This window comes from Seriola lalandi, unplaced genomic scaffold (assembly GCF_002814215.2).
Source record: "Seriola lalandi dorsalis isolate HSWRI2012SDOR001 ecotype SW California unplaced genomic scaffold, Sedor1 jcf7180002054583, whole genome shotgun sequence".
NCBI classification, from domain to species: domain Eukaryota; kingdom Metazoa; phylum Chordata; class Actinopteri; order Carangiformes; family Carangidae; genus Seriola; species Seriola lalandi.
Window position 1 is genome coordinate 1,872,397 of NW_019525136.1, and position 24,531 is coordinate 1,896,927.

General features: G+C 41.7%; 1 protein-coding gene across 3 annotated transcripts in view; it reads right to left on the reverse strand.

Moving 5' to 3' along the window:
* Positions 1-24,531, reverse strand: part of vps13b (vacuolar protein sorting 13 homolog B) — a 322,674-nt gene that overhangs the window by 92,289 nt on the left and 205,854 nt on the right. For all 3 annotated transcript variants that reach the window (XM_087177216.1, XM_087177217.1, XM_023418652.2), the window contains exons 32-34: positions 18,906-19,109; positions 13,953-14,079; positions 12,162-12,305 (exon numbers count right to left, since the gene is read on the reverse strand). In XM_087177216.1, the coding sequence (XP_087033342.1) occupies positions 12,162-12,305; positions 13,953-14,079; positions 18,906-19,109 (475 nt within the window). The remainder of the gene's footprint in view (positions 1-12,161; positions 12,306-13,952; positions 14,080-18,905; positions 19,110-24,531) is intronic.

A 24,531-nucleotide genomic window follows, 5' to 3' on the forward strand; every position in this document is an offset into this window, starting at 1 on the left:
CTGTGCCTTTGTGCAGATGGAAGAAAACCTCAATGCAGCAATACCTCATCTTAATCAAAAATAATAACAATAATACTTAACCAAATGCCATAAAGACCGCAATTCATTCTCTTATTTTCTTGTGGAGAACAGAAGAGGGAAGACATTCATAATATGAAGTCACTGCTCTCTTTATGCCACAACAGCGGTCACAAAAAAGGGCATCAAAGGCAGTCATTTAATACTTGTAACTTTGTTTCAATAACAAAGGCAACCTGCTATGCACTTCAACTGAACCACAACAAAGAAGCAATGGAAGGTCGCGACCCCGGAGCTTGCAAATGGATGCCGAGTGCTTCAGAGTGACTGTCAACTGCACTTTAAACACAGTGTACTCTGGGCGCAGAGTGGGGCCATTTTAACAAGCTCCCCTCCACCCAGTTATGCTGGTTGGTGGGTTTATTCCTCCAGGGTTAAACAACATGTTTCTCAAAGGAGCATGAGAGACAATATCTGACACATTTTCTTCTCTCTTCTCACAGTCCAGGCCCCCAAGCATCTCTCCTTTGTCCCTTTCTCCTTCTATCTGCTTTGAACAGGATTAGAGAAATAACAATGAGAGAATATTTTGCCTTCCATGTCAGAGACTCTTATTCCCCTGATTTCATGTGACATACAGGGGGGAAAGCAAACATCCGGGTGACAGTAATAATTTATGCATGTTTACATTCCTAAAGCGCTGGGTCAGTTGGAACACTTTTCTTTCCGGAAAGACCTACCGGAGGAAAAGTGAGGAGAGGAGAGGACTGAGTGGGACATGGCTGGTCTAAATAGAGGAACGCCTGTGAAACACCTCCAAAAACAAAGGAAAGATGAACAGACAAGAAAACATGAATGCAGAGATGATGTCCTTCCATTTTCGGCTGCTTTATGGTTTGGAAAAGCCCTGGCTCAAAAACAAAGATGCAAAATGATAAAGGCTGGAGAATGAAAAGAAAAATTGTGAAAAGAGTGAGTTAATTCAGTCCATATGGGATCTACAGTATGCTGCTCAACAGAAACCTGGCTCTGAGAGATGTGGCGGCCAAAGACTCCGTTTTATAATTGATTGAACTTCAAAACCTGTTTTCTCCTACGCCTGCACACGACATTAGTTTACTTACAAATATTTTGGCACAAATAGAATGCAGATTGCCATTGCTTCGTAAAACAGAACTGTATCCAGAGCTCTGACATTCAGCAGGCTGCAGTGTTGTGCTCAACACGTTGAGTTTAATACCGAGGCCTTCTCAGTATGACTCTAGGCCCTCGAAGACGCTCGCCAAACCCACCATGCCCCGCTCTTAATCTCTGGCAATCAAGAATGATTTAAAAGGTCTGACAGACACCACCCTTTAAGCTCAACAGGAGACTTATTGCATCAGTCATCCTCAACAGATCCACCAGTCTAAACCAAAACCCTGATTCAGATCCACCAATCAAATCCAACAGTTGGGTTCGGGGTGATTGTGAGGACATGCAAGAATTACCCCATATCACTACAAAAACACTGCCTTTTTGTATAAGCAGGATGCACTGTAGTTGTATTACTCATTGAAGGAAGTGTTCAAAAATGCCAGAACAATTCCTAGATTAATAACACAACCGTGTTAGTGAAAACAAACACAGGGGAAAAGTGTCCTGACCACCATGATGTAACTATTCAGAAATGATACACAGACCTTCTCTGCTCATCCAACATAATCTCTTGGCTGGAATAGGATGCTGCTGAATGGACTTTATCACCAAATACTTCCATCATTAATGATAAACAAGATATCAGCCATATGGTAAACAAAGCAGGGAGAGTAAAAACATTGAAGTTTTATAATAAAGTTATCATGGGGCTAAAGCCAGATGGAGAACTTGGCAGAACTAATGTGGCTGATAAATGGATGAATTGCTTTTGTACATGTAATATAAAAAAAAGTATATTAACGTCCTCTCCTACACCCCTGGACGACTGCAACCTGACTCCTTACATTTTATTTGGTAACTAATTAAATTAAGATGAAGGCCAGATGTGGAGAAAGGTGTAATTAGAAGACACACTATAGTAAAAGTGAAAGTGAATGAGAGACAGAAGCACCCTGGGGTCTGTCCTAATTGCTGTGATCCTGGCTTCCACAGCAGCAGAGTCATCATCAGACTTTTTTTCCTTCATCCTCTCTTCTTTCTTTCCATGGGAATGGGGTAGAGAACAACTGGCTCTCATTAACTGTCACCATCCCTATTTGCTTTTGAAATTTGTGTGGGGGTAATTTTCTAATCTAATACTCAGGCTGCAGTGTTTGCACATGCCAAGTGTCCCTGAGTGAGGTGGGCTTGATGGTGACAATGGCATCTGAAAGTTGTGGGTGTGAAAGTGTCTGTGGGTAAGCATCTCTGAAAAAAAAAAGAAGTGAAATCTCTGAGTTAGTTGCAGTTACATTAGTTACATTGCAACTTGACTTTAAATCTATTAATTTTGTCATTGGTAAACAAGAATGAATTGTAAAGAGCACTGACTCTTGAAGATGAAGAATATTTATATCTAGTGGATAAAAAGTGGGTCAATGCACGCAGTGATGTTTTCACTCCACTACACTTAGTGCAGCAAAGTGATCATCAGGTTTCAGCCTGGCCCTCAAGATCACTCATCCAAGCTTTCAACTTAACATCATTAACTTTGGCATTATGTTTTCAAAAAACAAACAACAAAAGAGCCTTCAAACTGCATTGTATTCAGCCTGGGCTGAAACAGTTCACAAAAGCAGACGTCTGAGAGACTTCAAAAAGCAGCAGAGATGCCTTTCATTAGGTCATAGAGTGTTCTTCTGAAACGCCTGCCTGCGCTGCCTGGCGGCCATGTCTGTTTTCTCTGCTTTAGTAACAAGGTCATGGGGAAACAGCAACAGCAGGGAAAACAATGGTGACCTGAGGTGAGATGAGGCTGTTTAGAGCAGGACGGGGTGGGAGGTGCAGGGTTGAGAAGGGCAGATGAACCCCAGGTGGTCTGCTGAGGACTGTGAGTGATGCTGCTGTGATCAGCCCACACCCTTGGGAGCCAGCACACACACACTCGTGGTTATGAAAGGACACACTTGCGAGCATAAACCAGCCTGTAAACGCATTCAGAAGTGAGTGCACGGACACACACAACTGTGAACATGTGAGCACACACAATATGCACACAAGATTGCATACAAATTCAAAGAGCGGCGTGAAGACAAGAACAATCCTGGCTCGGTGTCTATTTACAGAGCTGAAATTAGAAGAGGAGGACTGAAGTAATCTTCCTTTAATTTCTCCCTGGATGTGCTCCCAGGATTGAGAGAGACAAAGGCTCTTATGTGCTGTATGTTAGGTTCTCAAAGGAGAATGATGCAAGACCCCCTGTCCCCTCATGTGAGTTAGCAGGGAGGGCCTCGATAAGGGGGACATAGAGGACAAGGCTAAAGGACACATTGATACAAGAACAGACCAAAATTCGACAACGTCACAAAAAGTTACGCTGACTACAGAAATGACCTGCAGACTGTAGGATACTGCAGGCTGAAGTGGACAAGTTCAGTTCAAGACAACATCGCGAGAGAAGGAACAATTTCAGGTGTTTAGGTTTAAAAGCCCCATCACTTAGCTGTGATGGTGGGATCCAGAAGCAGATTTTAACATGGAGGGAATATGTCTCATCATAACTCATTTTCTGCTCTGGCTGGAGGACTGGGATTTCAAAATACTGCATCCTAAATGAACACTTTATCCACATTAGATTTTACCTCTCAGTGTTAGAATATGTGAGGTGCAATTTGACATGCACGTCTGAACTCCTGGAGTGTCTCTAAACAGACAACCTGAAACAGGTGAGGTATAAAATCAAGCCCCCCTCTTGACTATCTAAAGCACCTGAGCTATGTTTTTGAGTTGGGTCTCAAGTGGCTGCATGGCACCTATCTGTGCATACCTATCATTGCCTGTGCTCCATTTGGGTACACACGCCTCTGTCCAGTTTTAGGGCCAGTCACAAGCCCTATGTACAAAGATATCATTCATTTCACACATGCATTCAAAGATAGCAGCTGATTAAATATTTAGTTCTTCAAACATGTAAAGAAACTAAATTTAACACAGTTTGCTTTTGTTGTTTGACAAACAGTTTAAAGAAAGGTGTTTTGCATAATCATAAAGCAGACATGCAGCCAGTGTTTACATTTGAGAAGCATTTTTGCTTGAAAAATTACTTAAACAATAAATCAATTATCAAAATTGTTGTCAATTAGATTTCTGTTGATTAATAAACTAATCATTTTAGCACCTAATAAAATCTTGGTGGTTACAAGTGAGATTGCATATGGGGACTTACAAGATTTAATATTTTACTCCTGTGTGACCTGGATCAGATACTAGCAGAGAGATGTGGAAAAAAGAGAAAATGTGCCTGAACCATGGAAAATCTTCCAAAAGCCTGGAATGATGTGTGAATTTTGATTTAGGGTAAATATTTAGTTTAATGAGAGCAGTCCAGGAGGAACTCAGTAGTAGCCTACTCCAATCAACCACAGGAGTTCAAAAATCACAGTCAGGAAGAAGCAGATACTGTACGCTGATATAGTCAAATGCAAACATTTACATGAACATGCGTGCATGTGCGCACATGCAAACCCACACACTCTTAATACACTATCCAAGTTACAGACAGTGAACCCAATACTCTCCATCACCTGTTATTCTAGGTGGAATCTTGCTTATACAGGTGTAGAGAAAAAAAAATCTGTTTCCTCTTTTCACCTCTTCAGACAAACACTCTGGGCTTTTTCACTGAACGAAGTCTACTATGGTGTGTGTGTATATGTGTGACTGTACTAGTTGGCCTGGTGTGCCCTGCTTTTACTAGTCCCCTGAGTCTGCAACCCTGTTTCCCTTGCAGGCAGAGAGAGAGGGTACTCCTGACTCCTCCTCACCTGAGTCGACACCCGATCCCAGGGTTCACGATGGGGGCCTGCTCCCTCTCCTCAAAGGCGCCGTTTGTTTCCCGACTCTAATAGAATTCCAACCTTCGTGATTTTATCTGGAGTTTTCACGCCAATTTTGCCAAAACTGATTGAGGGCAGAGCAAATTCAGCTGCTACTGATCTCAAATAGACAGAGTTTCCAAGGGGCCAGTTTAAGAATGTGCCACGGTTATGCTTTGAGAAGAAAGCTGGTCGGGGTGCGGGGGCTGAACAGGGAAGGTGAGTTGTTATGACTGGCTGTCAATTAGCAGTTGATTCACACAGGAGGGTCAGTGAGACATGAACAAAAAAGGAAAAAAAAAAGATACGGTTTCATAACAAAAGAAGGGCAGCGAGATGAACACTGGCTATGAAAATATGTATGTTTAAGATAAGCTGAGACAACAACGCTTACTTAACCAATGTGAGGCAGCCAAAATGGAAAAGGAGATCGCTGTGCAAGAAGCCTTATTTATTATTACTCTTAGCAGCAACAGGGTGAATGAAAATACTGCTACGTAGGATGGGAAGGGGTCAGGGTGAAAGGGATCTGGCCCTCAGAGAGGGTTAATAGCCAGGTTGACTGGTTAAGAGCTGACCCCGCAGGAATGTCAGCTCCCACATTTATGGACAAATACTTTACACAGAACCAGAAATCAAAGCAAACACCGGATTCAGATTTTCTTTTTCTCACTGTGTCATGTCTCATCTCATTAGATTTCTCCCCTACTCTTGTTCCCTTTTGCATCCTCTCTCAGGCTGTCTCCACTTTCTTACTCTCTGCCTTGTTCCTTTCTCCATGCTTCAGATTTTCACTCTCATCTAATGTCTCCCTATTTCTGTTGGCCAGCAGCGCTCATAAAAGCTCCTCTGACACCTCACTGTCCTGAAAAGATCGGAGGTCAAGAAAGAAACTTCAGTTCTCAAAGCTCAACAGCTACGAGACAATATGAAACACTCATCACGAAGAGGAGCGGTCTTGGAAAAGGTTTACTTTAAACATACACAGACAAGGATCCAGCCTTAGGTTGCTCGCTGAGCCAAGCTTGTCAACAACACTGTGGCTTAGATAAGCTGTTTTATGTGCTTTTGGCAATCTGGCTAACACTCCTACATGAGTGAGAGCTAAATTGCTATACAAGAGAGCAGAATAGGTCACTAAGCTTCCAATCTCCCAAGGTGTAACATTTGGTAGCATTTGGACAGAGGACTGAGGTGAAGAAAGGTCTTCATTTGTCTCATAGGTGTTATTATTGTATTTATCTGCAAGCAATGTCTGAGGTGTCTGCTGACTGCTGACTAGTGTCAGGGATTACATAATTAAATTATGAAATAAATGTAATTGTATTCTGTTAGAGGTAATGAGAAAAGTTTTATTATTAAATCTGAAGAATATGAAGAATATAATGTTCCTGTTGCTTTGCATCTTTTGGCTGAGCAGGAACACCTTCTGTTGGTTTGTCTGTGGACAAGCGAGTCAGGTAGGTGATAAGTATGAGAACACACTCTAACTTCAATTACCAGTGTTTTCATTAAATATTAACCGGAGAGGTCATTAGGTTGTGAAATTTCTCTAGGGCTCCAACAGAATAGATTAGTGGTACTGAAAAGTAATCCAAAAGTAATCAGATGTAATAAGTTACATTAATTTGATGAAGTGAGTAAAACTGTTACTATTTACACCTCTAACAGGGTAATTAGTAATCTGTAACCCATTACATGTGAAAAATAACCTTCACAACACTGCTGCTGACTGATCTACATCACACTATGGCCTTTTACATCAACTCTGATTCTTCATCATTTTCTACAATACACAACTTTAAAATCTATAAAACAAGAATAGTAAAAAAAAAACCCTCCACTGTCCAAACACATTTAACTGTAGTTGAGTGTGGCTGTGTGGATGACATGCACAAAAAAAACACATGCATCAGTAAAACGCAGCCTCCTCCCCACTAATAGCTTAAAACTGCCGTCCAAACCCACTGACAAACCAAAGCAGCTACTGACCAGCGAACTCGTGCCTACTGTAAATTCACTTCTCACAGTGGTTCGTCTTGGCTGCCGATCTACCCCGCTGTCTAAGTGCTGCTGCATTAGTCCAGCTTTGCATGAGAGTGCACCCTGTGTGCGTCCTTAGTGCAGGTGTTTAAGACTACACAGATGTAATAATACAGGAATATCATAATCTACAGACTGTTGCTAGAAGCGGAACCTACTCCACTGTAAGCCAACTTCATACATAACTAGCCGGCTCTGGATGAACTAACACTTTTCCAACCAGGAGCTGTGCCAGTCCCACGAGGAAAAAAGTGATGAATGAGAGAAGACGAAGAGCATGGAAAAGAGAGGGCAGTGATAAATAGGGGAATGAAATAAGAGTGGGATGAAAGCAAAAAGATGCAGGAGATTGAGAAGGAATGAGAAAGTTGGTGGCAGACAGCTGCATACAGCCTTACAATGTCAAATGATGCAAAAAGAGTAGGAATATAAGAAAAGAGAGAGAAAGAGTGGGAGAGGAAGAAAGAAGGAATAGAGATAAGGCAGGTAATGGGTGACTGAGAGGTTTTCACCCATTTGTGTTTACTAAAAACTGTAATTCAGAGTTTCCTGTGACGCCTGATACTGTCCTGAACCTGGGTACTGCCTTAACGTGCGTTTGTGTGTGCACTGGCATCAGTGTATGTGTGTGCATGAGTGTTGGAGGAAGTCTAAAGCCCTGTTTCCCATGCGTGTAATCATCCCAGGATGAGGTGGAGGATGAAGCAGAGCGGGACTTCCCCTGCACCAGAGGGTATTTTCCTCTCACATTGTGGTACAAGCACATGGCTGACCCGAGCTGCCTCTGTCTGTGTGTGTGTCACAGAGAGAGAGAGAGAGAGGGAGAGAGGGAGAGAGACCAACATGGGATGAAGAAAGCACTTTTTTTTTTTTTTTTTTACAATAATCTGTATCCCTGCTCTTTACCAGTTTGGTGGGACAATAATAAAATACTTTGGGAGCTTGTCATAGTGGCAGCTGATGCCAACAATGACAGCTTACACTGTAAATCTACATGAAGGAACGGATGGCATTGAGGTGGTAAATAAGAGAATGATATAGTGAGGGGAAGAAGTGGTGGTTAAGAGAGACGAGAGACAGACAGTGAGAGGCTGTTTTTTTTTTCAACTTCTTTTTCACTCTCTCTGAAGAACAAATCACGTCATAGCAGAGCTGAGACACAGAATGCAAACACACAACCAGACATTCGGGTCAGCTGTTCGGTCATAAAGCAGCATTGCAGCACTGGCTCCCAAATAAAAGGCTGCAGACAGTTACCATGCAGAGAATGTGGGGACAATGTGTATGCATGTGTGTGCGTGTGTGTGGACATGTGTGTGAGGGTATACACTTCTGAGTTGCCATGTGACAGTGCCATTGACAGAGCAGTGAGATAAGTCCTAAAAGCTGCTCGATCATCTATTCATAGCTCTCTGACTGTGGGACCTCCTGCTGCTGAAAGCTGCCTGATCTCAGCCCAGCCTCACTTCAACATCATTAACATCAACCAAAAAATACAGAAATGAAGTCAAACTGTGACGGACCGTGGCTAATGCTGCGATAAACATCCTAATAATGCATTGATTTAAAGAGCAACAAATCTGCCTATGGAAATCATGTTTCATTTACTTTGCATCTCAATCATGATTTAAGTGGAAACTGTGGACAACTGGCTACAACGCACAATGACTGAATGTAACGGATGATGAGAGAATAACAATCTCGCTCTGTGCATATGTATGGTCATAGAAGATGTGTATGTGTGAGGACAGAATCTCTGAAAGCACAGCTCAGTGACTTGAAATGACTGAAATCACACACAAGGCTTGCACACATTGCCCACGCGCCTGGCTTGCCTCACCACTGCCAGGGAACCCAAAAGCCCCTACAAAACAAATTCATTAACCCAGACAATAAAACACAGCTGTGAGGGGCAATGGGAACTGTTTGAAATCTGCATAGAATCTGTTCAAGGCACACAGCATGTTCTCAAAATGTCTAGGAAAGAAAGAAAAAAAGTTTAGAAAAGACAGGAAAAAAAATTGGAAATAAGAGAGAGTGAGCAAGGAGCAGTGTTTGATTTAAACTTTAGCTGGGGACAGTGCTGACTGTGAGAGCGGAGATACTTTATAGAAGCACAACAACAAAAACAATTCCTCTGCACCAGATGCTTAAGATCGAGGACCTGTTTTTGATTGAATCCTTTGAACAGGTTGTATAAAGGAAGTACAAACAAAACTGTCAAATACTATAAATATCATTACTGAAGTTGAGTTTGAATAAAATAAAATAAAAAAACTAAGCAAAAACAAAGCAGGGGGTGAACATCTGTTTCATTATTTGGTCGATTTTAACCATATCAAAAGCCATTACCTGTTAAAAACTTATACTCAAAACAAGTGCAGCTCACTTACCACTGATAATATCTCATGGTGGTGTTTCTAATGTGTTTGCAGGGGGTACACAGGCTGCTGGGAGGGCAGACTGAGAGTGATGAGAAGCTGCCCTCAGGAGCTGGGGTCTGAGCATGTAACCACACGATGCTGTAGTGAAATGCACCACTAGAGGGCTCTGCAGCTTGAAGAATGAGCTTCTGTAGACCGGAACACACCAGACCCAACCATGTCTTACTCATACTGACCTCCCTGCTGCCGGGTCCGGGCCAAGCAGCCGGACAGATGCCGTCGCCAAAAGACTTACGACACTGAGATAGATGGAGGTACAAATAGTTTCATAGAGAGTGTCCAAAAACCCAAAGCCAAACCACATTTATTCAGAGTAACCTCTGTGCTGTGCAGCTGCACAGAGGTGAAGACACACACCAACTGACCTCAGTGTTAATGATACTGTTATGCTCTATAATGGCACGACTATAAAACCGAATGAGTACAGAACATGGTATAATGCACCTGATATTAATATGGCATAATAAAAGTAAAAAGTGAAACAAGAGAGTTCCCAACAACTGTGCCCAAAAAGCTAATATTAAAAGAAAGAAGAGGTATTTTCCCATGCATATATTCCTCATTTCTCAACAGAGGATGGATGATCACTGTATTGCATCACTCCAGACATGTGGTCATTTCAATTTCACTTAATCTAGCTGGAGGCAGCATTAACATGGTGGTTAGATGCAAATGTCTTAACCAAAATTGACCGTTCCTCCCTGGACAAACTGGGAAACATAGCTGGGGAAAAGAACTTAACACTTAGCAGCTACTGTCACTGTGCCCTTGAGCAATACCTTTAATCCCCGGCTCCCCCGGCTGGAACTGCGTATTTGTGAAGCTAACTGTTGCTGGAAAAGTAGGAAAAAATGCTCCATTTACATTGCCTTGAGAAACATCTTAAATCAATCCAATGAAATGACCTTTCTTAAATGGAGTAAGACTTTTTTTTTAAACTGTTGCCAGTGGACCTCCCAGAATAGCTGATGAAGTTTCTCATCCTGCCTTAAACCTGGATGAACCCTCTGCAGCCGTTAGCTGCCCCTCAACAGAATCAAGCCATGAATCATTACAAGTCGGGGTGAGGGCTCAGAGATCACCCAAATCAAGACCAGATGCACAACAGGCACCTCCTTAAGACTGACGGTATAAATAACAATATCAATGAAAAATTTACAAGAAGTCAGCTAACTTCACACCGTGTCTTTCTCTTATTTGTTACTAGTGTTGCATTAAGAAATCTGACAGATTGACTGTGAAATGTGCATTTTAACACTCAAATTTGTGGTGTTGGTTTGCCCTCAGGAGACAACCTGCTCTGTACGTGTACTGTATTATCTGTGGTAGTCACTGAAGCATTGTCAAGCACACATGTAGCGGTAACAGAAATAAAGAATGATTATTGTAACTGAATCCCTTTAATGTATGTGTTTTTTTCTTCCTGAGAAGCAAACCAAATCACTTTTAAAAATCCTTTACAGCAGGGGTCAGCAATTAGGTTTAACCATGAACCAGTTATTTTCAGTATTGTAAAATAAGTTAAATGGTCAACAGAGTTTCATAAGCACAATGGAATTGCAGGCCTATATGTTGTATTGTTTTGTTTGCTAGAGTATTTTATTTTTGAGTATTTGATTTCATTTGTTTAAGGATTGTATCTGACTGCAGATGTTATTTTCCGATTAGAAAGTGAGAGCTACAGTAGCCTATTTAATACTCCTTTGGCATAAAAAAGGACTAAAAAACCCCTTTATTGATGGTTGAATGAAAGTGCTGTTGTTAATGTTGTTGCCTTAGAAAACAAATGTATTAACAGGCTGTTAGACTGCCACCTCCAAACTATGAAAGGGGAAACTTCAGCTTTCGTTGTGGGGGCCAAATGTTTTTGTCAAAGGGCCGGATTTGGCCAACGTGACGCTATTTGCCTACCACTGCTTTACGGGATCTGAGTCATCTGATGCCGTCACTGCACGTTAGTACACACAATCTCCCGTAAAGAATCCCAAGCAGAGAGAGATAACACTAAAATCACTCTGTCAACTCTCTTAATTTCATACCATTCCCCCTCCTCTTCACTCCCCTGTCCTCTTCACTCCTATGACTCCCATCCTCACCGCAGCTGGTAAATATTTTTATATTGTGTTCCATTAGAAAGCTTTATTAAGCGGTCAGACGGGGCAAATGGCGCCTGGGAGCTCCCTGTCCTGTAAACAATAGGAAGGGCCCTGAAAGCTGCAGCTGAGCACAGAGCAGTAAACTAAGGCCACATTAGAGAACTGCCTTGCTCTGAGTGAGTAAATATTTAAATGTGTTAGATTCACCCAAAATAGTGAGGGACGATAGTTAGGGGCGCTGTATAAGGAAAACGGTCATGGTGGATGAGTGATTTTTGAGCAAAACTGGCATAGCCCTGAGGAATGATTAGTAAAGATTGTGGCACTGTGCAAATTACAAGCCATTAATCATATCAGCAAGAGAGAGTTTGTCTTAGGGCCAAGGTGTGATGCTGAGTGTGTGAATATAACTTGCTTACTTTGGTGCACAACACAGTTCATACATACATACATACATCATATAAATACAGTTTTTTGTACATCCTCATGTATGCAGCTTTGGAAAGTGATTGTGATCATGAATGTGCACATATGAGTTTGTACTCATATTTGTTGGTTGCGGTATTTACCTCAGCACTTTTCTCAGGAGTTTCTATCCCCACCACGTTGTCTCTGAGAAGCTGCTGTAAGAGTTGCACCTGGGCAACGCTGAGGTAGAAATCCAGACTGCTGGTCACATTCACCTCCAAAGAGTGGCCACACACCACCACCTCCTAGAGAGATGAAGGAGATAGTACAGAAATGAAAAGAGGAAGGTGGGTGGAGGAAGCAACAAAACCATTCAATAACACATCAGGACTGTTTGTGACCTTGTGCACGGCCTCTCTCTTTTTTAACTTTTATACTCTTAGACTATTTACTTTCTATCTCCCCTCTATCTTGTTCTGTTTAGCTCAGTTGTTCCCTCCTTCCCCTCTTCCCGCTCTCTTCCCTCTGCCCCTCCACCACCCCGCCTGGAGGCTACATCTAACAGGATATCACTCACTAACACTCTGGGTTGAACCACACACATGAGTCAGATCTACAGTAACTACACACAATGGTATTGGCGACTGCTGTGTAAACATAATCTACTCAGACCCACTGTTTAAAAACATAGAAGGACTGCTAATATTTTATTCAAAAACTGTGGTAACATTAATATGGCAATTTGTTTTTCTTGATTTTTCTCATTTAGATTAATATACATAAACATATTAAGTGTATCATCATTAGTATTATTGTTATTAGCTGAAGTACTAGCACTAATTTTAACACATTAGGTCATGACATCATGAGATAACAATGAAAAAAAAAATAGATTGTAAAAGTAGAGCAAAGATTGTATAACATAATAAATGCAATAATAATTTAATAAAGAGATCTGTTACATTCACATGCTAAGCATTCATAAATATGTTGAAAGCAGTTAGAGGTTAGCTGAAAATGAGTTTCAATTGTGTTATAGGGTCATGTTTTGTCATGTTACTGGCTCTCAGTCTGTATATCTCAAGGAGATATAGAAATCACATTGTGTAGTGTGTGTGTGTGTGTATGTGTGTGTACGTGTGTGTGTACACTTGTATGGTTATCTTTGTGAGGACCGGTTTGAGTCTTAGACCTTGGGAGTGAGACCATTTTTGGACATTTTGGCCGGTCCTCACTTTCTGACACATTGAGGCTGTTTGAGAGTCTTGGTTTCACGGTTAAAGGCAGAATGAGGTTCAGTTTAGGGTAAGCGTAAAGGTTGGGATTAGGCACTTAGCTGAGATGGTTAAGGAGCGTGTCCTCACAAAGATAGAAGTATAAACGTACAAGAACATATGTTTGTGTGTCTGTGTGTGTGTGTGTGTGTGTCTCTCAGTGCAAACTATGGATTAGCTGTTATGCATTGTCAAGGGGCACGTTAGCGTGGTCGGACGAAGCATCAAAGAGGCAGGAAGTCTCAGAGAGCTGTGCCAGAAAACATCAGCTGTATAAGCAGAAAGGTTTGAACTCTGTGGGTCAAAAGCCTCCATTACATGGCAGACTGGCTGAGGGATTCCTAATGAGTAAGTTACTGTATGTTAAGAGGCAGAACATAAATACTTCTGACATCTAACATAATCAATGTCTATTTTCATATGAACAACGGATTGTGAGAGTAATGGTTACAATGGTGAATGTAACAGGTCATGGTCAAAGGGCACAGGATGTCAGTGTAAGTAGTGAACAAACTTCTACAAAGCAGATGAGGGAAAATATGCAACCCCCTCTGTCTCCTCTGGACCTGTTGTCATTAATGTTGCCTTGGTTACGAATGAATTCTCTTGTGGAAAGTTTGGAAACTTTTAAGAGAAAGATGTAATGCTGGATTCATAAAAAGCTGTGTTGATACTGACCTCTGCCTGTCCGCTGTCAGGAGAGAGATTCTTGCTGAAGATGATGGCTGGGGCTGCGGTCACTCGAACAGAAAAGTCCGTCAGGATTGGTGTCAGGATGGCCCGCCGCTCCTGGTGCCTCCTGATACTGTGCAGAGATACATACAGGATTAAACTGTTAACACATACTTCATCAAGCAGGTTCCATAACTAATATGTTGCTGTTAATTTTCTATTAAAATCTAAGAAAAACTATGGGACGAATTTCATTGGTTGCAGAAACATCTGGAGAAAATCATATAAGAACATATGAAAGTTCTCCAGTTGGAGATTTCAAGCAGATCAATGATTAGTTTACCTTACAGCAACCTAATGGATATTTTCTGTGTAATTATTATTATGTTATCCAAGCTACAATAAACGGACCATTTATTTATTTTTACCACTGTTTATTTACTAATAACTTGTTATAGTTGTAAAAATCTTTTAAGACTGTCCTAAGAATGACAAGTCAACACAATACAGTCAAAACCACAAAATGTTCACAACTGAGCTATTGTTATGCCCTTCGTTGACAGACAGACACACATTTCAAACTTGTTCTGGCTTTTCAAATTCAAACAAGTAGGATGACAAGTGCAACTCAAAATAGACTTCAAAATTGGTTTTCTCCTGCAGGTCCGAACTGTGAAATATTTCTGTTTTTTTTTATTTTATTTTATTTCTACTCTAACAGATTTTAGCTGGGCACTTGAATATAGTTTTAGAGACAGAGTGAGACGTTATTTGACAAGTTTCAATTGGGAACACCCCTAAATTGTATACACAAGATCAAACTGAGACCTTCTCACATCAACTCTCTCCATTTCACTAATGTTCATTCCCACAATCAAGTCATATTTGTGGGAACATTTGTTAGCAGTAAAACAAATATACAAGTGGGCTTTATAAGGTGGTGTTAATTGCCACATCTGCTGCTATTAAAACAATCAAGGGGTACGGCTTCCAATATTTATAGTTGGCCAGGATTATAAAAAGCCCTGTTTCTAGGTGGCCTAGAGTACAGTACTTAACCAGAACCAATATCATATTCACTTCTGCTACACAAATGTGCATTACCAGTGCCCTTAAGGGATTATTTCTGACACATTTCTTTACATAGAGAGTTTCAGGGAGGCCTAATTCGGAGGTCAAATGATCTGTGAGGCCAATTGGTGTTGGGTAATCTCCCCTCAGACAGGGATTGAAACAACGAGTGTCTCGTTGCAGCGGACAGGTGCTATCATTCACCAGCAAGGCTAGGAGGTGTGAGTCTCGGTTTACCAGCAATATGGGGGCCTCTGACTGGGCTGCAGCCAGTGTGCGCCTGTGTGTGTGTGTGCACCTTTGAATGGGTGTGGTGCAAACAACAAAAGATGGAAAGAATGATTTTCTGTGTGAACAGTGAGTGGAGATATCAGTGGCATGGACAAAAAGAGAGAGGCCTGCACAGGGTGGCTGACAAGAGGGGATACAGAGAGTTCACAGCTCCCTGACACAAGGTCTTTCCTAGCCGGCAACTACACACTGTGACGAGGACAGATCCTGTCAGTGGATCCATGGTGCTGGAATTTCCTCGCAAAACCTCAGGAAGCCAACTGAGGCCACTACAGATCCGCAACTACTGGAACTGAACCCAAAAAACTGCAGCGTGAACATGCCACGAATCCAAAGTCGGACAGGGGGGTGGGGGGTATCAATGTAAGGAATGAGGAAAAGGTGTGAACTTTGGAAGTGGTGCGTGTCAAAACTAATTACAACCAAGGTGGTGTATTTCTGCTGGTGATTGCAGCGGACAAGTAAAGCTGTGAACTTGACTCTCCTTTCCTCGGTGTGTTGGAACATTCTAAATCACATGTTCAGTTATGACTAGTTTGGGTGGTGACTGAGGCTGGGGTATACAGTGCAGCACACAGTAGTACAGCAAAGCCCATTTTCCAACAGAGCCTCCAGTGCTGTTCCTGCCACGGCAAGGAGAGAGGGGAATGAGGAGGCAACCACAGCCACCTTCAATGATTTGTTTGGAAGCTAAGAGTGAGGGTTAGAGTGAAATTCACAAACTTCAACAACAACAGCAACTTTGACCTTCGCAGCGTGACCACACAGAGACACAACTGCTTAATGTGTGAATCTTAATGATTTGGATGTGAAAATGAGAAGAGATGAGAGTAAATAGTAAAACAGAGATGTTGGAGTGAAATGAGAATTCCGTGTTTGGACATTTTTCAACAGACAAATTTAGATGCTGTCCGCAGCCAAAACCTTCAGATTATTGGATGATTAATTACTACAATGTTCTTCACTGGCAAAAAGTCACTGTGAAAGTGACCTTTACAATATAATATACTGTGTGTAAATCCTTTGAGTACAAAAGTAACTGTTAAGCTTCATGTTAGGTCATCTTATAATCAAGTTCTGAATAGAAATCCAGACATACTATAGCTATTGTATATCCAAAGAAAGTTGAGTCTTCTCAAAAGGCATTCAGCATCTTCTGGAGTCCAGAGTGTGAGCCCAGAATCTCACCTCATTGCCCTTTCACAGAATCTGGCCTTGGCATCAGGCCCAGGCAGCCGTGTTTTCATCGACAGAGATATATTAAGAGTAAGAAAGAAAAAATGTAAGTGGTTTAAGCCCTAGTAGTCTTTTGCTCACATGAGCTCATCAGACTCAGTAGTAAGAGCGTAAGACTCTAACATTGGTCCAAATCAGCTACTTAAAAGGGCTGTTTAACAACAGACCCTGGCTGCGACGGTCGGAGAGAAACAAGTGAGGACTTTGGGAAAAATGGAAGCAGTGGGAGAAAAAAGAAATCAGGGTGGTCTAATGGTTGGAGATACTACTCCTTTGTCTTTTTGAAATGTCAAACACCAAAGGTCCATTCGCTTGTTCATTCTGAGTCATTTTGATTGAAAGCATAATATGAGATATGAATACTACGATTTAAGAATTTCTTATTACTGCAGGGTTTCTCCTGCATACATAATTACTGGGCGGCCGCCTCCATGGGATTTTGTGTGGCCCCGAGCTTTTGACAAAACTCTGACAGATGTCTTCATGGAAAAACAGTGTTTTCTAACAAGCTCTGCACTTGGTGGATTTCTGTCATTTGCAACTACAATTGTATGAGGAAAAGAAAGAGCTGTTATTTTCTCTTAAGGAATTTCCTCCAAAGAGCATCTGTTTATCCCCTGCAGCAGGAATGTGTCAGGCACGACCTGATATTTCGTGGCCGTACAGACAGGTGAATATTGTTTCTTTTGCATTCAAGCACATCCAATTTCTGCCATTAAATTCTTCCCAATGTTTTACTTTTTAACAACACATTTTCTTGACCAAGAAGAGGTTACCAAACTGATATTTTTGGGTGTTTTTTGGGTATTTTTTGCCTTTATTAAAAACCATACAGTGGCTAGACCCCAAACAGGAAGAAGAAACTGTAAGAATGTCTCCCTTAAATAAATCTTGAGTGGTTGTCACAATAAAGGATCTTTTTGCAGTCTGAGAGCTGAGGGCTCAGCTTTAGTACCACCAGCAACAGCAGCAGTCTGTGTTTTCCTGGCAGGGCTCCAAACACTATCATAGTCCCTCTCTCTCTCTCTGCACACATGTGTGTGTGTTTGTGTGGGTGTGGGTGTATTGAGAAAATTGTGTTCATGATGAATATGAATGAGGGTTTGAATGCTGGTGCTTGAGTTTGTCCCTGTGTGTGTGTGTGAAAGGTGTGAGTATCTAAGCCAGCCTCTCTCCAAGCCCTGATGACCTGAGAGCTCTCAGTCTCAATCAGACCCATGTTGACTTTGTACTGCATTCTTCCACAAGGCTTATTTTTAGTTGACAGGGAACAAATCTGGACTCTTTGCCTGTGATTCTGTGAGTTTTGGGCCTGTTCCCTCTCAAAACATGAGTGGAAAAAAAGGATGTGGGGCCAAACAGGCTGTTACACTCATGCTTGTTTTAGCTCCCGAGTCTATAAAAAAATGACAGGGTTTGTAATTATGACTGCGCATGGAGGCTCCATGATAACTGCATGCTGCTCCCACATTAAGACTGATGAGATAAATTATGGGACATTCACAGCAGATCACACACACAGCACCTGACAAGTGGTGTAATGATTTAATCTAGCAGCAGTGAGATTCAAGTTTATAAAACTCCACTGTTGTCCAGTGCCAATTAAAAAAATAATACAACAGCCACACACTTGCTTTATTCATAGTCGTTAGTCATTAGGTTACATTGACTGGGAACCATAAATGTCTGTGCTTGTGTGTTTTGCATATTGCTGTACAAAATTTTGTGCCAATCTGTTTTGCTGATGTTGAGATATTCTCCAGTATAGGAAAAATATCTGACCTGCTGGTGGCGTTGGAGCAGAAGATCACCAAAGTATTCATCTGCTGGGAACCATTTCTGTCTGTAAAATGTCAAAGCAATCCATCCAATATATGCTGAGATATTTCATTCTGGATTGAAGTGGTGGATCAACTAACCAACATGATCTGATCATGAAAGTCGAATGGCTAACAGATTAGCAAACAAGTGACTGCTTAAAGCATAAGGCAGATACAGAGCAACATGGGCATCCCAGTGGCGTTCTCTCTTCCCACAACATGAATATTAATAAAATAATCAAGCAATATTTTGTTCTGCCTTGTTTTGCTCACAACCATTTAGTTAACATGCAGTTGACCCGTGTAGCTGCTTGGGATGGGATTGGTTATCGATGATTCTAACAGACTTTACACATAACAGCATTATTTGCAAAACGTCTGAAAAACTCTTTACAAGTGATGACCTAAGGGGTTAAGAAGCTGCTGAGACACTATAGAAGAGTGAAAACATCTTAGAAAAGAGACTAGCATTGGTATTACAACATGAACGAATGTATCATCCCCTCAGAATAAACATACAAATACTGAAGTGACTCCTGACCTGCTGGCCATGTTCCACTCCAGGGCTGGGTTCTGAGAGTTCCTCTCACTCTCTGCTGATACGCCTCCTTTGATCCCTTCCTTCTCTGGCTTGAGTTGCTCCCACTGAGCTGTTCCAATGGTGATGGACTGAAGGTCGACCTGGTACTGACGGTCCTCCACCTCTGAACCTGGGTCACGCAGGATGCCAAGGTTCAGTGCACGTCTGGAGGGAAGAGAGGGAAAAAGCTATTTGGTAGAGTCACTTTATAAATCATGCAGTGTGCTTATAATTCTAGAGAGAGTCCGGGTCAGGCTGAGACTTAGATCTTTGAGAAAGTGTATCATGTTGACAACATATTTGAGGGGGTAGTGCAGCCACATTCAACAAGCAGGTGTCTAAGTCCAAGTAACCTAAACGTATAAAACATGAATTGGTTTTATTTAGTGTTGCAGGGGTCACATTGGATCAGGCTGTACTTTATACAGTCAATTACAATGAAGCACATGACCCCGGGAATAGACCAGGTAGTCTGTTATACTGAGCCAGTAAAGAGGTTCTGGCAGTAGGCCCTAACCACTACTGACTTCTTTCTTCCCTTTGCCTGCTCAGTGGTTTAGTAGCACAAGTTTCTTACAACATGATTTATGACTGAATCAAAGTCTGTGGTACTTGTACAACCAGACCTCAGATAAATAACCCCACAGGCCTCAGGTGAAATAATTTGCCTTTTATAAAGTTCTGATTCATGCCAGCTTATCATTAGCAGTAAACATTGCCTAACCCCCTGGCTTGATGCCACAGTGGTCTGGAGAGTGGGGATCTTACTGCCTCTTTTTTTCTATTTCTGTCTACAGAAACACAGGACTTCTACAGTATACACAAACTGTAATATGGTAGAAGAGATGTAGAGATATGTCAGGAGTGGGCAGCACGGTCTCTGAACTGCTACAGTCAAGTGAGTAAAACTGTCCCATCAGCGCCAAGAAAAAATGATGTCATCTATTTTGCCTTTGAGAGACAAGATCCTGACGAATTCACGAGGCAACAGGAATAATCAAAATTCAACATCTGCATATGACATCAGGGCTTTTGGTTCGTTATGATATGTTTATTTGTGCTGGTGAATTCAAATGAGAGCTTAAATGGTATAAATAAGGGCTTAAAATGGCTACAGATGTAGTGGCTGCATGAGTAGTTTTATTTGTTTCGGCAACGTCAATGGCAATTTTCATATAGCATTTCCCCTCCTTAGCCACACTGCAAAGGCCTCTACCAGAGCGTGATGTTATGACAATAAGCACCAAGTACAAAAACAATGGCAATGGGAGATCAGAGGTGCATAACTGGATTTAGCTGGATTTGTTGACATACAAACAAGTGAAACAGATCCTTAATCAACATTTGGAACCACATTTATCAACAGAGTATAATATAAATCAAACCAAGAGCCCTGTAAGATTTGGGTGGGATGTGTCAGTCTAGATTCATTAGGGCTTTTGTAACAGTACCTCCATCACCCTCCCCAACCCCAAACTGTATTTTTCACATTAAACAAACCACAGTTACCTCATATGCTTTCCAAATTATCTCTTAACTTCAGCTTATTTAGGAGACTCTCTTACTCATAATCAACATAACATGGGAGTCTGCAGCCAAAACTCTGCATTGCTGAGCTGCAGGGTCATCTCCAATGACATAAATAAATATGATAAACATTTGTCTTGGTCATGCAGCCAGTGGAAACCAGTGTGATTTAATATCAAAAGACATATTTCAGCCAATCACAGGAAACGAGAGCTTCATTTCTGACAAATGAGGAAGGGAGGAATTTTGGAAGTTCCCCTTGGGGTGCAATAATAATTGAAGCCAGATTTTCTTGTTGTACATGTGGGGGGAAAACAGTGGTGGTTTGACGTATCTGATCGGTCATGTAAAGACCACACTGCTTGGCCGAGAGGACTCAGGGAACGCCTCGGGAAAGCATGGCACTCACTCTGCCCGACATATGCACGGATGAACTGAAAACATACGGAGCAAGGCAGGTGGAACACACCCTTCTGCTGGGTCTCTGGGTCTGCCATTATCAGACATCTGCCTGCCAGTACCATGTGGTGACATGGTACATGACATGCTTTCGCAGCTGAGGAACGCTAGGCGGTGGTGTTGGTGGAAGGGGAGGGGGCTTGGATGGGGGTTCGGAGGGGGAGAGAAATTTTCCTCAAACACAAGTACTTAGTTTTGCCCTTGTTCCCGAGCCAACCTTATTTTAATTGCAGGAAAAGACCACAGAAACATTATTTTTTACGACGAAATTCTGCTATTTATAAAAATGGATCAAAAGCTCTGCAGTAAGAACGCTCTGTTTCATGGCATTCATGGCTATTATTTTAAAAAACATTTCTCCCTCTTCTGACACAATTTAAATCCAATTTGACTCTGAAAAGCCACTGGGCCGATTTCGCATCAGAGCTGAAATATGAGGGCTCCCATCCAACATTATTATGGCTCAAAGTCAAAGCCTCCATCTAATTCAAGCCCTCCAGTGGGAAACAGCAGACAAAATAGTGAAGACATGGCAGTGCTATGTATCTAGAATGCAGGACTTGGAAAGAGCGATTTACTGGTACTTCATCACTGAGAAAAAAATAATGATGTTCCAAATTCCTCTGGAAGATATGCAGACAAATTTACAAATGGGCAATTAATTGCAAGTTATGTTCTTCTGTTTAGCATTCTTTGGGCCTATGCGTGTGCTGGGCAGAGCATCAGTCATGATTTGTGCTATTAGGTAGACGTGTGGGAAGACTGCGTGTTTAACGTGCTGCAGATTCGGGATTGTTTGCTGAAGTGGTAACAGGATTCGAGGAAGAACCTTCTGGGCACATGCATAACACATCAGTTAACACACACATTAGCTAATGTAGTACATGTATACACTGATAAACAACAAATAAGCTCATGCAGACACACTGTTCCTCCATGCCATGGTGGTATTAGGTGTAACCAGAGAGGGATTTACTTTGATGCTGCACATAACTTTGAAATAACATCCAGATTTGGAGTATAGAACTTGCACGATAAGAGAGAAGGAACTGCAAAAAACTACAGTGAAATATAATGTTAGAGTGTTACACGGATACAAAATCATACTGAACAGAGCCAGTGGGTAAATAAGTAAAGACATTTGTTGAAAAAGAGCGAAAGTGGAATCTTGGGAGAGCCTGATTACCATGCTGAGGTTTTGAAGGCCAACAGTGGTTCAAGGTTGTAAAATAAACCACAAGGGGATCTGGTTGAGGTTCATGGCTTGATGGTAGGAGTGTGGGAGCTGTGGGCTGTGTTAAAGCCTCTAGCGAGGGGATCCTGTGGGGCAGGGTGTATCATGGCTCTTGGCTTTCAATGGCCTCCCACCTCCCTCTCTCAACCACCATACACACCCTCCCCATCCAGGCCAGTGGGGCAGGAAGCACCGGGGTAATACCAAGCGCCGCTGGCTTCTGGATCTCGTCACTCTGAAACCCGCAACCTGAACCCGCAACCCCAGACCTGTTTTTCACTTCATTTCCTCAACAATCACATACAATATATGTCTGGTTACACGTTCAACAGAGGCAGGGGTGTATGTAAATGTGTGTGTGTGTGTGTGTGTGTGTGTGTGTGCATGTGCATGTATATGTGTGTGTAAGAGAGATGAGGCCCTCTGCTTAAGCTCTCCTGGTTGAACATATACTGAGTAGAAATTTCATTGAGATCTCAGACTTAATTCAGCCGAGTCAAGCTAAATTAGGTTTCTACACAGATGTGCTATATTTCATGAGTGTTCCAAGTTCTTTGTTTTGAGCAGGCCCCAGCTAATGTATATCTGAACTGAAAGAACACACGCTACGTGAAACACTAACGGTGCACGTCTTGCTGTGTCATTTCATTTCTTTTAAACTACTTTTTCAAACACTAAAGTAACATCCAAGAGGCAGAGGGTTTTTGTGAAAACAGCATAAATAGTTTCTGTCATCTATAAATTCTAAAAAAGAAAGTGTTCAATTGAGGTTTTGATTTCTTTCTGTGTGGCTCCAAATGTTATTAACCAAACACCATTAGCACCCAGCAACTCCTCCGTGGTATTCTGTTGAGGAGAGGCCAAAGCTGCACAGTGGCTTCTCAATCAGTTTACCACGACTCCCAGTGGATTACAGCGGAGTCCCACTGGGCCTGTGTGTGTGCCGCGGGGGAATTCATAAGCATTATGATTCATGAAACTTGCAATTACTTTGTAAGTTAAGCACCCCTGTCTACGGTGGTCGGCTCTGAATTGCCAGAAATTCGGCAACTTCTGAGATGTGGATTTATGACCCTAGTCAAGTCCAATTGCTGTTAATTTGCATCTACCAATTACAGTAATTAAGGCTCTGAATTAGAATGCTGAGCAGCCCTTGGAGTGAGAAGGGAAAATGATGTTGTGGAACAAGGCGAGTCAGCAGAATAAGACCCAGTCACTCAAGGATTTTTATGCTGCTGCACCTAAAATGATTTTTGATGACTGGAGCTTTTTCAACAGAAGTCAAACACACTCACAAAAACAACAAAATATCCAAGACAACAAACTTGTAACAATGCTCTAAATGTGTCACTTGGCAATAACAAGGGACTTACTTGTGGGTGTTTAAGCCAACTACAACAATTCCTATCTATGGTTCTTTTTTCTTTCCTCACTGGGACAATACACAATAAACAGAAATTGCCACTTTCCTGCGTTGTGTCCCGGCTTTGATGTACTTACAAATTCCCATGACAAAAACTCAATCATCTATTCTTTTTAAGCCCAACAGCATTACTCATCTCCACTGCTGCTCCCAACAGAAGCCTGTTATTCATTAGGCTGATTGCACTTTAAGACACTCATACTCGACCAATTATATCGTATTTACATAAGATCTTAGGAGGAAACTATTACTTGTATATACAATACAAGTAGGGCTTCGCTCGAGCTCATACCACCCTCATGACAGAGGTACATGATAGTAAAAAGCTGAGAGAAAGTACCACAGAAGAAGCCCCTCTGTTTACAATGACATGGTGTACACCAAAAGTCAGTGTTTGTACGTTGAGTTCAACATATCTTAATTACAAGAGTCATTTATCTCCCATGCAGTTTACATGTCAGAAAAGTTATATTGTTATAAACATGGTCGGTGTTAGAGGCGTTGCTCTGTAGAGACTGGCTAACATGTGCTCGCCATGATGGCCTGTTAAAGATGTCAGTCTGGCCGGTGTAATTTACAGGCTCATCATGCTAATTCAGAATCTGATTCTTGCATCATTGTTGCAGAGAAGCCATATGTGAAGATTGTACAGATATTTCCTTTGGCTTCAACTGGTACATTTCATGGAATTCACACATGCCAGTGACTATACAAATTAAACTGCTAATCCTTCATCATACTCCATGATTCACTGTGCAGTACAAACATACAGTTTGCTATAACCACACGATGGATACTGACTCATTTATTAACACATTATATCAAAAAGTATTTTTACAGTCATATAATATCACATATCCTTGGCTGTACAGTCAGGCTGTTGATACAACTCACAACTTAAAATTCAGTCTGAAGTACTCTGCATCAAACTAATGGCACAGATG